This window comes from Rhinolophus sinicus, linkage group LG09 (genome assembly GCF_036562045.2).
Source record: "Rhinolophus sinicus isolate RSC01 linkage group LG09, ASM3656204v1, whole genome shotgun sequence".
NCBI classification, from domain to species: Eukaryota; Metazoa; Chordata; class Mammalia; order Chiroptera; family Rhinolophidae; genus Rhinolophus; species Rhinolophus sinicus.
In genome coordinates this window covers 29,818,802-29,833,462 of record NC_133758.1, presented here as the reverse complement: position 1 = coordinate 29,833,462, position 14,661 = coordinate 29,818,802, and the positions used below count along the sequence as shown (strand labels likewise).

General features: G+C 44.3%; 1 protein-coding gene across 22 annotated transcripts in view; it reads left to right on the top strand.

Moving 5' to 3' along the window:
• Nucleotides 1-14,661, top strand: part of FHOD3 (formin homology 2 domain containing 3) — a 433,462-nt gene that overhangs the window by 360,612 nt on the left and 58,189 nt on the right. For all 22 annotated transcript variants that reach the window (XM_074340106.1, XM_074340111.1, XM_074340113.1 and 19 more), the window contains 2 exons: nt 2,627-2,911; nt 9,480-10,360. In XM_074340106.1, coding sequence (XP_074196207.1) covers nt 2,627-2,911; nt 9,480-10,360 — 1,166 coding nt within the window. The remainder of the gene's footprint in view (nt 1-2,626; nt 2,912-9,479; nt 10,361-14,661) is intronic.

Genomic DNA, 14,661 nt, shown 5'->3' with positions numbered 1-14,661 from the left:
ATTGCACTGTTTATTCCCAAGAGTGTGTGGCTTTCTAGAGCTTGCATGTCCATTACCACACCTCTCCAGGCAGCCACTGGCTATTTAATTAGGGGGCAGAGTTGCTGCTTAAGTGGAAGGAAACCTGACAGTAGAGTGCATATAGGCTGGAGTCAAACAAGCATCAAATCCCGGTTCCTTCCTACTTTGCCCAGTCTCCTGGGGATGTGAGTAGACATGGGCTTATGGAAACCAACTGCACCATCTTCTTGTCAGTGATAAAGCCACACAGAGGCTCCCCTCTCCAGTTTGCTCCATATGCTCACCAATTAAAACTCAAATGCATGTCACATGCTAGGCTGTTGGAAACACATTTTTGCTTTGATGTGGCTATTCTGAAGTTAATGTGTGCAAGAACATATGCTTTCTGTCAACCAAATGATGACACTGCTATTGCTAAAACTATGCTTTTGCCATGCTTGCTTGTAAAATAGATAGGGCTTTGTATCTCCTTGCTAAATACTCTATTATCAGATGAAAAAGAAATTACCATAAAGATTCCTTCAAGACCACAGGGAATTTTTCTCAAAGGCATGTTCACTCTTTCCCTGTACCAGCCCAGGTTTTGCTTCTAAGGAAAAGTGCCTGACATGCCCAATTTTAGGCACATGGGCTCTTGGTCATGCCCTTTGGTGTCCTCCTGTTACCGCCAGCCGGTGCATCTCTGCCTGGAAACTTTGCTGTCATATCGCTAGTTCCTATAACCATCCCTCTTGGGGATACCCAACAGGGACAGCCAGGAGGCAGCAGGGGCCTTTGCTGCCTCAGGCCTCACCTTCCTCCAGTCTCCCAGGGAAGCAGGCTCCTGTATTAGGCTAGAGTCCCGAGCATAAGATGTACAGTGTGTCATTAAGCCATGAGTAGGCAGAAGGGAGAGGCTCTCTGCTCTATACCAGCTCCTACCTAAGGGCGTTGGGGCAGGGGGCTTCCCACAGAGGAGCATTTCTTCCCTGTGGTGTCTGGAAGTTGCCCAAGGACAGAAGTCAAGGCTGGCATTTCATCCTCCCCACTGTCTGCTGCCCTCCCACATCCCCTGACGTATTCTCAGAGGAAGGCAGCCTGAGAGCAGATGAGGGGCGGGGGTGCTGGACCCAGTGAGTCCTGGCACAATGACTTCTTGCTGGGAAGCTGAGAGCAGCTGGGCCCCTGCCCACTGAGGCCTGAGCTTTCCTCTCCTATAGTAATGCCACTGCCTGGCCTGCTGGGACAAGACATTGCTAGTCATCCCCACTGACCTGAACTGGCAGGACGCCTCCACACAGAGATCTCCCCAATCTGCTTGTTCTTATGGAGTCTGGGTCGGTCTCTCACAGTTCCCACCACGTGCAGATCGTGCCTGAAATTCTATATTGCTTTGCACCATGAATGCCTAGGGCTCAGGCACACACTCTTGGGGGTGTGCTGCCAGGATTCCAGCCATGTAGCTTTGCCCAGCCCTGAGAGTCAGACCCTCAGGGGTGACCCATCCTCCTTTGGCCTTCACATGCGGTAGTTGGCTCAGAACTTTTTAATATTCTGGATCGTTTTGCTATCCATTTACAGCTCACAGCTGAGAATTTTGCTCAGCAAAAACATGCAAAGCCACACTGTGCCATTCCCTGCTCCCTAGAGGATAACAGCCACGGGAACATGAGCATTTTTCCCTTGGTACAAGCATCAAGTCTCCAGTCTTGATAGGTTTACAAATAGTTGTGTGCCCATGAGGGATTCTTCTACATAGCTTTCAAATTATGGGCTAACTTTACATTATGAGCAAACGTAATTCAAGCAAAGGGTGACAGGCCTCATTGGAGTAGCCACTGATAAAACATCAGGCTGCTACTTGCTTATCAACCTGATCACTGTGGATTTTTTTTCCTCTTTCCCTAAAGAGGCAAAAGGATCATGTACTAGTTTTCTATTGATGCGTAATAAGTTAGCACAAAGAGAGTGTTTCAAAATGGTACCCATATATTATCTCACAGTGTCCATAGGTCAGAAGTCCAGCAGAGCTCAGCTGTGTTCTTGGCCCTAAGTATCTCAAGGACAAGATCAAGTTTGTGTTGGCTGGGCTTTTGTCAGGAGGCCCTGAGAAGAAACTATCTCCAGATTCTTGAGGTTGTTGACAGAAGTCAGTTTCTTCTGTTTGCAAGAGTGAAGTCCCAATTCCTTGTTTTCTGTCAGTCAGGAGTTGCTCTCAGCTTCTTAGAGGTTACCCCTTTCCTTCTCACATGCCCACCCCTCCATCTTTAAAGCCAGCAGTGCCATGTCAAATCCGTCTCATGCTTCTCATCTTTCTTTTCTGCTGCTAATCAGAAAACACTCTGCTTTTAAAAGGCTCACCCAATTGGATCAGTCTCACCTGGATAATTTCCATGTTTTTAAGGTCAACTGACTTGAGACCTGAAGGTCAGCTACACAATCCCTTCCCAGCAGTGCCTAGATTCGTGTTTGAGGGAATTACCAGGGGATAGGAATCTTGGGGGCCATCTAGAATTCTGCCTAACACAGACCGCATAGAGGAATCAACCTCATATCCATTCTCACACCTCACTTCATAATTCCAAGAAATTCCTGTTGTGATTGTAATCTCCATTGTTTCCACCAGCGAGCACCAGGGATCCTGCACCCGAACAGGAGGCAGAACTGGAACCAGAGGCAGAGGTGGAGCAGGTGGCACAGGACACCAGCCAGGAAGTAGCCCCTGCCTGTGTGGGGCCAGAGACTGAAGTGGAGCAGGAGCCGGAAGAGCGATCTTCCCTCAGTGAAAAAGAGAGACGGAATGAGGAGGTGAACGAGAGGGACAACTGCTCTGCCTCTAGCATCTCATCTTCCAGCAGCACGTTAGAGAGGGAGGAGAAGGAGGACAAGCTCTCCAGGGACAGAGGAACGGGTAATAAAGCCACTCTGTTCATAAACACATTCCAGGAACCCCGGAGCAGGGGATCTGGTGTGCTGGCCTCTGGGGTGACCTGCTGACTCAGCTCACTCACTGGGCTATGTCACCCAGTGTCTGGAGGTGAGGAATGTGCCCACATTGTCAGCCAGCAGCTTCCTACTCCATAAAAGGGGGGCCCCGCACCCTCTGCCATGCTGTTATACTATCATTTCCACAGGTGTGAAAAGGGCCCTATAAGAAGGGCAACAGAGGACTTTTCCTAAGGAGTAAGCCACAAAAGAGAAAGAGAAATTCCTCCTTTCCTTCTAATTGTTCGTAATAAGTGTAGCTTTTATCTGATATAAATTTAGAGACATGTCATGTTGTTATCTACTCACTTGAATGAGCTTTTTCAGTGAAGTGTGTTAAACCGTTATGACTGCACATTTTAGACCAGAGCAAATTTGTTTAAAAGAATCGAATGAGTACTTCCAAAAAGTGCTAGTTCACAGTGTACTGAGGTCAATTTGATGTGTTCTGTTGGGATACATCTACTTTAAGTAATTTGTCTACAATATACTGAGGACCACTGTTTTCTTTGCTATACAGTACGTGCTCTTCTTTATGGAATTATATCTTTTTGGTATTATACCTGATTTTCATTCAGTTCATCTGTGTAATGGTGACTTTATAATTAGGGACCAAATGGAAGGTTAGTCCTCAGTAGGAACTTGTGGAGGGAGCCACAGAGGCTTATAGGAATTGTAAATAATTTATATAATCATTTGAATTATGATTCATATGTGACACCATAGGGCTGGTCTTCCTACCCATGACTTGTGTGCTGTTAGGGTGGCAAGGAGCCACCTCTCTCAACTAATAGTCCTCAACAATGGTGGCATGTCTTACAGGCCACCCTTCATTCACCTACAGTGACATGCACTCAAGGAGCCTATATCTTGGGCCTCAAGGGCAACATGAAGGTTCCATAACAGCCTGCCAACAATGGCATGACTCATGCATGGCTTGTTAGCTCACAGACTAAGAATACACTGTCTCTGAAGCATGGATGAGTGAATGAAAATTGAACGAATGAATGAAGCCATAATGCCTCCCATGAGAACTGTCAATCAGTGGCTTAGTCTGAAATAGTTAATAGTTATAATACCAGGGGTGCCAAAAAAATGCATACATGACTTGTATTCATCTTTTGTTATCAGTACATATTGAGTATTACAATTTTAATACAGTTTTTTTCCTTTCTTAAAATGTATGTACATTTTTTTGGCACCCGCTGTATATTATTAGATTTTATTTTCTATATTGCTAGTCATTATGATGCAGTAGGAAAAGAGGACTGGAAGACTTTATTAGTTTATATGTTAGGAATTATTACATTGAAAATCTTGTGCCTGTTTGGAAATGTATGCCCTAAGAGGCATTAACTATATTGATACTGACTTAATTTCTTTCAAAGTGAGATTATAGTTAGTCTCCCAAACTCTACTTGTAACTATTCACATTTAATGTGATTATGGTCATAGTACAGGGTGAAGGTTAGTGTTCTTGATAAGTCTGGACTTAAAATATTTGTTTATTATGAATAGCTTTAAGAATTATTCATCATAACTAGGTTGAGTGGGCCTAAAACATATCAACAAGTTGGCTTAGTGAAAATAAGCCAGGGAACAGAACTTTCTTGGATCAGATTGTCCAATATCCTTCCAAAAAGGACAGCTTTCCAAAAATGGAAACTCTGTTCCCAGTTAAGAACCATGGACGTTCTACCAAAAGCTGGTGGTGTCCAAGTGTATGGACACAGAAATGAGGGCTTTGCAGTGATTTTTCTGCTTCAGTCTGGTGCTGTTAAGAGATGTGATCAGGTTTGTTTATTGTAACTTATCGGTTCATGAAAAATCCCACTGTACACAGGCACCATCAACAGCAGTGAAGTCAGGGCACCTCTGTCGGCATAGCTCTTGCTGTTCAGAATGTTCTCAACTGCATCATATTATAATCACATTCCTATCTTATTTCTAATGATTGTACCTATTACTTGAAAGTGAGTTTGTAGGGCTTGAAAGAGATTCAACTTATTCCAGTTGCGTGGTTTTCTTTCTCTTTGTTTTGTGTGTTCTGTTCCGTGGCATTAATGTGCAAGGTTTTATCAGAGCATCCATCACACTTTGTTGTAATTACTGGTAAGACTGTCTTTTGTCTCTGCTTGAATGTAAGCTTTTTGAGGATGAGGATGTTGGGCTTGTTCATTGTGAGTCCTCACTTCCTACCTAGGTGTTCAGAATATACTAGGAGCTCACAAAACTGTTGATGAATCAATGAATGAAGAGGCATCTGGCTAAGGTGGAGAAGCTCCATTGCTCCTAAGTCCTCCTTCTTAAAATATCAACACCCTGGGCGTAACAGAACAACCAATCATAGGAGGACTCTGAAAGGTGGAAAGAAGAAGGCAGACTGTCTAGGGACCTTCAGACTTTAATGAGATGGTAGTGAAGCTCCAAGGAGAGTCTATTTCCCTAGCCAAAGGATTAGGAAAAGGAGTGCATAACAGAACAGCAAGTCTTTCTGGCTATTAATACATGTCCTGCCCTAGATAAGCACTGATGGAAAATCTGTTGCTGTCCTACTCCCCCTTTCCCGGCTCCCAAATAACCAGATGTGTCAAGCATGAATTCTTTAAGAACAAAGGGAAAATAAAGGCAGTTAAAGAAAAACCAAGAGAATTTGTCACTAGCAGACCTATTCTTAAAGAAGGGGTAAGTTCTTTGAACAGAAAGAAAATAAAGACAGAAGACTTGGAATTTTAGAAAGGAACAACAGAATGGGTAAAAATAGGGATAAATGAAAAAGGTCTTTTTCCTCATGAGTTTCTTAAATCATATTTGATGGTGGAAGCAAAAATTACAAGGTGTTTGATGTTGTGTTCAAGATATGTAGAGGAAATACTTATGACAATTATATTTAAAAAGTGGGGAGGGTAAAGGAATCTAAATGGGAGTAAGGCTTCTACACTTCAAAGAAGTAAAACATCAATACCAGTAGATTAATGAGTTAGTGTGTATATTGTAATACGTGGAGCAACTGCTATGAAAATTACATGAAGCAATGTACTCCAAAACACTATAAATCAAATTGAATTTCTAAAAAATGTTCAAGTAACCTACCAAAACCAAGAAAGGAGAAATAGGAACTAAAACGAAGGGAACAAACAGAACAAAGAAAATGGCATACTTAAGCCCTAGTAGATCAATAATTACTTTAAATTAAAAGACTAAGATTTGCAGAATGGATGAAATCCAAACCTACTCGTATGCTGTCTATACAAAACTCATTTCAAATGTAATGAGATGGGCAGATGAAAAGTTACAAGTTGGGAAAAGATACAGCATGTCAACATTAAAAAAGAAAAGCAGGAGTGACTATATTAATATCAGATAAAGTAGACTTCAGAGCAAAGGAAATTACTAGGGACAAAAAAGTACACTGCATAATAATAAAAGAAGACTTAAGATAATGAAGAAAGTAAGTGAGAAAACTAGCATTTAAAATGTTACCTGAGTATGCTCTTTTCCCTGTTGCCAAAATAAGAAATTGCCAACATTTCCCAATAAATGAGAAAGAGTGAGGCAATCTGGTGAAAGACTCAGCCACTTTATCTGCTGCAGCCTCCTGGCGTTAAAACAGTCTCCCTGTTTATAGGACTGTCTGACCAGTTGTAGAGACACCAAATTACCAGATTTTTCCATCATGTGCTCAAATGCCATCTCCTGTCTCTTTGGTGGTGGTTATCTCCTAAGTGTATTTTGTTTGTGAAAACTATAAGAAAGCTCAAGAGCGCTTTATTCTGGTGTTGGCCCCTCAGTGAGGTTAGGACACTTGTTAGAATCGAATAGAGCACAGAGGACAAATCTGCACTGGAAGGAAGAGAGCGCCTTTGTGCTTCTCCTACAAATGGCTCCTCTAAGATCAAGGCAGGGCCAAGGGGAAGAGATCAGTGTCCGCCCCCAGCATGTTTGATAGGGCTTTTCTCCTTTGGTAGAATGAAAACTCCTGATGCTCACATCCATGACTGAGGTGTCCTGCTACTCCCACACAAGTATTCATGGAGGCCCTGGGTATCTGACAGAGTTCATCCTGAAAGCCCACCACACAGCCCTGCTGGCTCTTAGGAAGCAAACTCATAGGAATAACATCCTGACCATTCATTCATTCATTCATTCATTCATTCATTCATCCATCCATCCATCCTAGATGTTGGGGATATAACTGTGAACAAAACATACCCCAATTCCTGCTCTTGTAGAGTTTGCAACCAATGAAGAGGATCGTTTAACAAGTAATTATAATTGTTCCAGTGATGAGGCAAAGGCAGCAATAAAATACGCAAGGAAAATATGTGGAAGGTTAGACAGTAATAAGTGCTCTGGTTAAAAATAAAGCAGGAAAGGATGATAAATAGTGTTGGGTAGAGTGCGGGTTGCACAAATAAAGCAGGAAAGGATGATAAATAGTGTTGGGTAGAGTGCGGGTTGTAAATAAGGTGGTTGAGGAAGACATCACAGAAAAGATACTATTTGAGCAAAGATCTAAAGGAGGTTGAGAAGCAAACTGTGTGATTAACTGGCTGCAGTTTGTTCCAGGAGGGGCAAAGGCATTGAGGCTGGGTCATGCCCAGTGAGTTCTCAAAATGTCAAGGAGCTACTGCAGCTGAAGAGGTTCATGTATGTATGGCTAGGGTGGCAGCAGCAGGAGATGGAGAAAATTAAGGGGGGATCACACAGGGCTTGTGAACATTGAAAGGTCATTGGCTTTTTGTCTCAGTGAAATGTTGCACCATTAGAAGACTTTGAGCAAAAAGATATAATCAGGCATTTTAACACATCACATGGCTGTTGTGTTAAGAACTATTATAGAGGGGCAAGAGTGAAGGCTGAGACAGGTGAGGGGACATCCTTGCAATGCTGTAGGCAAGAAACCATGCCATGCTGCTTCAGACCAGGATAGTGGCAGGGGAGGTAATGAGAAAAGTGGTTGGATTCTGGATGCAACATGATGACTTAGCTAACAGGACACCTTGCTATGTTGGATATGTGGGATGAGAGAACTGGAGGGGTCAAAAATGACTACGAGGTTTTTCGAACTGTTAGATGGATGACTGAAGTTACCATGTCTGAGACAGGAAACTGTTGCAGGAGAAGCATGAGAGTGATGGCAGAAGGTGGTATTTAAAGCCCTAAGATTGGATGAGATGGTGACTCAGAGAGTGAATGTAGATGGAGAGAAGAGGTCCAAGGACATTTAAAGGTTAAGTTAAGGAGGAAACAGCACAGGGGCCTGAGAAGCAGCAGCCAGAAACAAGGAAGCAGACCAGGTGAGTGCAATGTCCCAGAAACCAATTGAAGGATATAAATAAAGGAAGAGGGAGTGATCAGCTGGGGCTGGGGCAAAAGGCAAGTCATTGGTCACCCGGAAAGGAGCAGCTTTGAAAAGTGACGGGAGCAAACACTTCATGAGACTGGGTTCATGAGAGAATAAAGAGAGAAACTGGGGACAGTGAGCAAAACAACTCTTATAAGCAGCTTTACTTGAAAGGAGAAAAGTTGGATTGTAGCTGGAGGGATAAGTGCAGTTAATGGAGGGGTTTTTTTGTTTGTTTGTTTGTTTTTAAGATGGATGAAATGATACCATGTTCATGTGCCAGTAGGAAGGTCTAGTGGGAAGAGCATAGGCGATGCAAGACAGAGAATTGCTGAAGTGGTTTCCAAATGCTCCGTGGAGCATCTGAACCCTGATAAGAAGAGGGACAATTTATCAGTAACACAGGAGGGAGGCCAGGGCTGGGGTTCAGGTGCAGATGGGTGGGTGGAGGCAGAATGAATAGTGTGGAAGATCTCGTCTGCCTTCGTCTATTAAGTTGTTGAAGTAGGAAGCAAGGCCGTGCTTGTGTGAGGATGGGATAGGTAAGGGAGTTTTGAGGAGAGAGGAGGGGTGTCAAAGGTCATTTGGATAGATCATGAATGAGACTGCCAGGCAGCTTTAAGGCTGTCCTGAACACTAGTGACCATGAACTTAAAGTGTGACCATGGTATGGTTTGTGCATTTCTCCAGGCGCTTTGAGCTGTCCTGGTGCAGATGTGGAACAGGGAGACATGCAGATAACTCTGCAGCCTTCTGTGGGCAAAGGGAACATCTTCCTTGCCTCCCTGTGTCTAGTCAGGGCAGAAACCCCCTGGTTACCTATGGCTGGGTGGGTCCTGACCAGTTGTCATCGGTGGGCAGGAAAGGTGAGGACAATTTCTCCCATGAGCCTAGGCGGGAGCCATGAGCATTGTCCCTTCTACAGGAGTCTTGGTCTGGGAGAGGGCCACTGGGACGTTGATGCAGCATCTCCTCCTGGTTAAGTTTCTTGTCAGTCATGCCCACCTTCCTCTTCAGTTGTTTTCCTTCAGTCTCTTCTCTGAAGTGGCTCTGTGGAAAGCCCACTTATTACCTAATTGGTTTTCTCCTGGTGTTGAGGTCCCTGCCACTTTCTCACTTTTTTGTTTTCCCTCCTATATCCTTTCAGGTTTGTGGTCCACGGGTGTTCAGGATGCTGGTATAAATGAACAGTGTGGCGACATCCTCACCAACAAACGATTCATGCTGGACATGCTGTATGCCCATAACAGAAAGCCCACGGATGATGAGGAGAAGGGGGAGGGCGAGCCCGCGGGGACTGAGCCGGGGGCCGAGGCGGTCGCCAGCCTGGCCAGCAGGATATCCACCCTGCAGGCCAACTCTCTGGCCCAGGATGAGAGTGTCAGGAGGGTGGATGTTGGCTGCCTGGACAATCGGGGCAGCGTGAAAGCCTTTGCTGAGAAATTCAACAGCGGGGACCTCAGGAGAGGGTCCATCTCCTCAGATGCGGAGCCCAGTGACAAGATCCCAGAGAAAGCATCTGCGCAGCCCAAGACGGAGTCTGACTACATCTGGGACCAGCTCATGGCCAATCCGAGGGAGCTCAGAATCCAAGATATGGATTTCACCGACCTGGGGGAAGAGGATGACATCGACGTCCTAGACGTGGACCTGGGTCATGGGGAAGCACCAGGACTGCCGCCCCCGCCCCCACCCACCTTTCTAGGTTTGCTGCCCCCGCCCCCTCCGCCCCTGTTGGACAGCGTCCCTCCCCCACCAGTCCCCGGTAATTTATTGGCTCCTCCTCCAGTATTCAACGCTCCTCAGGGCTTAGGGTGGCCCCAGGTACCCAGGGGTCAGCCAGCATTCACTAAGAAAAAGAAGACCATCCGTCTGTTTTGGAATGAAGTGCGGCCTTTTGAGTGGCCATGTAAGAACAACCGCCGCTGCAGAGAATTCCTGTGGTCAAAACTGGAACCTATTAAGGTGGACACTTCCAGGCTGGAGCACCTGTTCGAGTCTAAATCTAAAGAACTGTCCGTCTCCAAGGTACCGCTAGCATCCAGCATGCTTCCTGGTTTGCAGAGTTACTTTCTGCTGTTGAGTAGGACTGAAAGATGTGCTGTATATAAAATTCCCTTTGTGTTGCTTTTGCTATTTGGTAAAAGGAAAAAAAAAAGGCAGTTAGTATAAAAATCTGACCTTTAATATAGTGCTCTGTGCCACACACTAGGGGTACGCTAAATGAGCAAGGGACCTTAACAGCTAAGATGGATAGCAGCTTACTAACACCATTAGGCAAAGGAGCTTTCAAAGACCCAAATAGCCCGGAAGAAAAGACAAAAAGATTAATCCAGAAATATTAGCATAGTATGCTGGCGGGTGCTGACGTCAACTAGAGGAAAGTAGAGTTGTTCATTTATCAAACATGTGGACCGTATCGAGGGTATGTGTTTGATTATTCTTACCTTCATTGATTATAGTTGGTAGTAGTAGTTTGAACCTCAGCTCTAACCACATGAGACTTTTGCAAAGGCAGTGATCCAAATGACATTTCTTTGGATAATCGCTGGGTGAATCAGCATGATGCAACTATCTAGATGTTTCCAAACAGCCATAGAGTTATAGTGGTATCCTATAAATGGTATGCATCCATCTAGGTTTCTTATTTTTCGTAAAGTTTTAGAATTATGTCAGCATTGCTGCTGTGGTATTTTGAACAGTGATGTTATATCCACTTTTCTGAATAGAAAGCACTCTACATGAAGTTATTGGGCCTCAAAGGTAAAGTCCTGATAAATGAACACTGATAAAGAAACTGCAACCTCCTGGATTGGAGATTTTATTTCTAATGATTTGCTGCATTAATAGGGTCTTCTTTGTATGTCTTAAAGAACTAGGTTTTCTGTTTGTTTGTTTTATAATCCTTGCGATTCTAGGTGTGTTACAGTTTTAAAGCAGGTTTAAGGCTATCCTCTCTTCTCAGGAACTAGGAGTATGAGAAAACATTTTGTAAAGTATAATTTAGAGTGAACATTCAAGAACTTATGAATTAATTCTAGCTCCACCTGTTGCTCTGTTTATCATCATTTGGGGTGAGTATAAAGCTGCCTGAGTCGGGCTTCCTGACCTGCCAGTTGAGCACGGATTCTGAATCAAAAAGTATGTGCAGCATCTTCAGGACAAGAGTGCCCTTCAGACAAGGAGCCAAGTGACAGAGTTAGTGCCTGTCACTGCCGTGTGTTGCCAACAGGGCAGGTTGGGGAGATGTAATAGGTCAACTTCCTGTTAAAACTTGTGCCAAGAATCTGGGCGTATGTGCTGCTCTTCCCGAGTTGACCTTCACCCTGGTTTCGATTTCTGCCCAGTCTCAGTGAGGATGTGAATCTAACCTGTCTCCAGCCTCAGGAATCCCCCCAAGTCAGAATTACAGCTTTCTCCTATTTATGAATCCAAACCACTAGAATCCAATGCAGAAAATCATGCCAAATCAGTCCTTTCTTTCAGCTGAAAGTAGACCCCCTTTTGTCCTCTTTAGAAAATGACACTTAGGAAAGTGATGTGGGACACCTGCTCTTGGTGTCTCTGTGTCCTGACTTTCCCAGGCCTGGTAACATGTGGTGCTGTGCCACCCATGTGTCCCCTTCAGTTCTTAAAGTCAGCCCTGGCATTTGGGAGAAGACTGGCCCTGCTGGGTTACAATAGCAGTCTCTGGTTGCCAGGAATTACCCCACACTTGACCTCACTCACTCCACCCTCCAGCCCACTGATCTAGTTGGCTGGTCCTCTTCCTCCTCCTCCTTCCCCTGTGGGCTCCTCTGGCTGGCTGCACCCTCAAGGCCTCCTCTGGTTGCCCATCACCCTTGGGGGTTGGTGGGCAGAGAGAGGCTGGTCCTTGACTCGAGGCAGGAGGAATAAAGTGGAGTAACAGTTTGTCAGGGAAGGCACTTCTGACTTCATTTTTACAAAGGAAATGGCAAGATGAAAAGCTTCCTTGAGAAGACCCACAATGGACAGTTCTCCTGCTTCCCTCCTTTTCTTGTCCCACTGTGGATGGTGATAAGAGTCTTGGTTGTGCCATCTCAGTAGCCCGAAGTTCCATTCTTGCTTAAAGTAGGTGGCAACCTCTTAAAATACTCTATTGCCTAGCTAAATGACAAATATTTGCCTAGTTTTTATAAAGTGAGAGCATAAGAAGAAAGTAATATATTGAAAATTTACCAAACGGATTCCAGACTGCTGTACATTGGGATCCAAGAGCCCATACCTTTGTTTTGTGGGGATGGGAAATGTAAACAGGAGCTAATTTACAACTGTTACAAAAAGTAAGAATGCAAATTAGGATTAAAACACAACACACTGTGGAGTTGAATCCATTATGTGCCTGTTACCACTGCAAATATAACCAATTTTACTTCTGTTTCTAATCTTTGACTGTGATTTTCATAAAACACAGTTATAAACAGCCACTTCCGAATTCTGGTTCATGAGAAGTTTTTCATTAAACACAATAGAGTGCAACAAAAATAACATGAAATAGATTTCACAAGACAGCACACAGCAAAGGGAACCAGTTTTAGTTTCCGTCAGAAAACTTACATGAGACCAGAGTTATAGCCACCCCCTCCCCCCCAAACAAAGATTCATGTGCCAGATCCAAGGCTAGGTCACCACTTAACGGAAATGATAAGAACAGAAAGATGTGCTTTTGGATTTCCTTTCCAAATAGTTTCTGGAACTGGATCTATTTTTCTCTCTCTCAGCAGGAAATATATATATAGCTTTTTAGTAAGATGACTTTAATTATGTTTTGTGAAGAAAGACAGAAATCCTGTGCTAAATTTCATCATGTTGTGTATCTACCATTGGTCTAAGATGTGGTGAATCCCATGGGAGATAAAGTCACCCCAGAGGAAGATGTCAGGGCAGGAAGCCCTTGGGGGTATGGGGACATACCCTGCATGGACTTGGCCGCAGGAAGTGGCCTTCCAACCCATGTGCCCTATGCAGGGTAGCACAGTTCCTCCTGCTCCCAAAGGGAAACTTTTACATCCCAAGTTACAGACCGACACAGGTGTGAGGTGGAAGAGGAGACTAGAAGGAAGATGGAGACTTGGCTTTCCCTTTGGGGACCCTATAATGTCTTTCTCCCTCGGATTCATTGGGTTTATCATGGAGAGGGGGCTCCAGAATGGATATGGAGAAATTTGTTCAACTTCATTTACTCTGAAGTTTCTAAATGTATCAGATATTATTAGCTGTGACATTTTAAGAAAATTCAGAAATGACGATGTCTTTGTGAGAGTGCTAGATAAACTATATTAACCTTGGAAATATAACTGTTTTACAGTTGGCCTCTGCTATCCAAGACTCAAATGGGAAATGAATGCTTTTTTTCCTACACGTAACAATGAAGCAAGCCTATTCTGGCAAGTGCCTCAGATACTTTCTTCCTAACTGAAGGTGTTCCAGCCTTTTATACCCTTAGTCGGGTTTGTTGTTGTTTTGGTTGTTTCCTTCATGCTTTCCCATGCAGATTGTCGGGTCTCTTGTTATAGGACTTAGGAAAATTCCACAGTTGTCACATCTTTCTGACATCTGTCTCATGGCATCATTGGCATTGTCACTTTCTCACCAGACAGTTTTGAAAATATCCTGTGGCATCACTCTTTTGGCAGTTAGCAGGGAGTGAGGAATGATTTACCATTTCTAGAACTAATGCCTTGCTGAGGCAGACTGAGGGTCTGTGACGGTGATGCTGAAAAGCATTTTGAGAAGTCAGTTGCCTTTCATGGAAGTGCGCTCAAACTTAGTGGTATTCTCCAAGACGTGCAGAGTCCCCTTAATAAATCATGTCCTTAGCCAGTTTCTATTTTCAGTCACAGCACCCTCTGGGGTGACAAGTTCTGTGTGCTGAATTATCTACTTTTTAAAGGCTGTTTCCTCTATTTCTTGTGAAATTACTCTTTAAAAAAATCGAAGGCATGATCCTTTGTGGCAGCATCTCAGGAATATTTGGAAAATAAGCCCTGTTTACCTGCCCGGACCACATGCCTCCACAAGCTTTGAGCATGGCCCTCTCCTTAACCTTCTCGTTTCATACTGTCCCCTCACAAGGACACTGCTGCCTTCACATGGCCCTTCTCTGGACCTCGGCCCTCCTTATCATGCTGTGCCACAGACAGAAGCTCCAGGATTGTGTGGAGCGGGGTTTCTGTTTCCAAGAACCACCCCCATGATTTAGTGGTGTGGTGTTAGCTGTGGCATAATGTGTGGCCGTGTCCCCAGGAGCCATCTGCGTCCAACCCCAGAGCCTCCCAAGCTGCATTACTGAGGGTGGAGGGACCGTT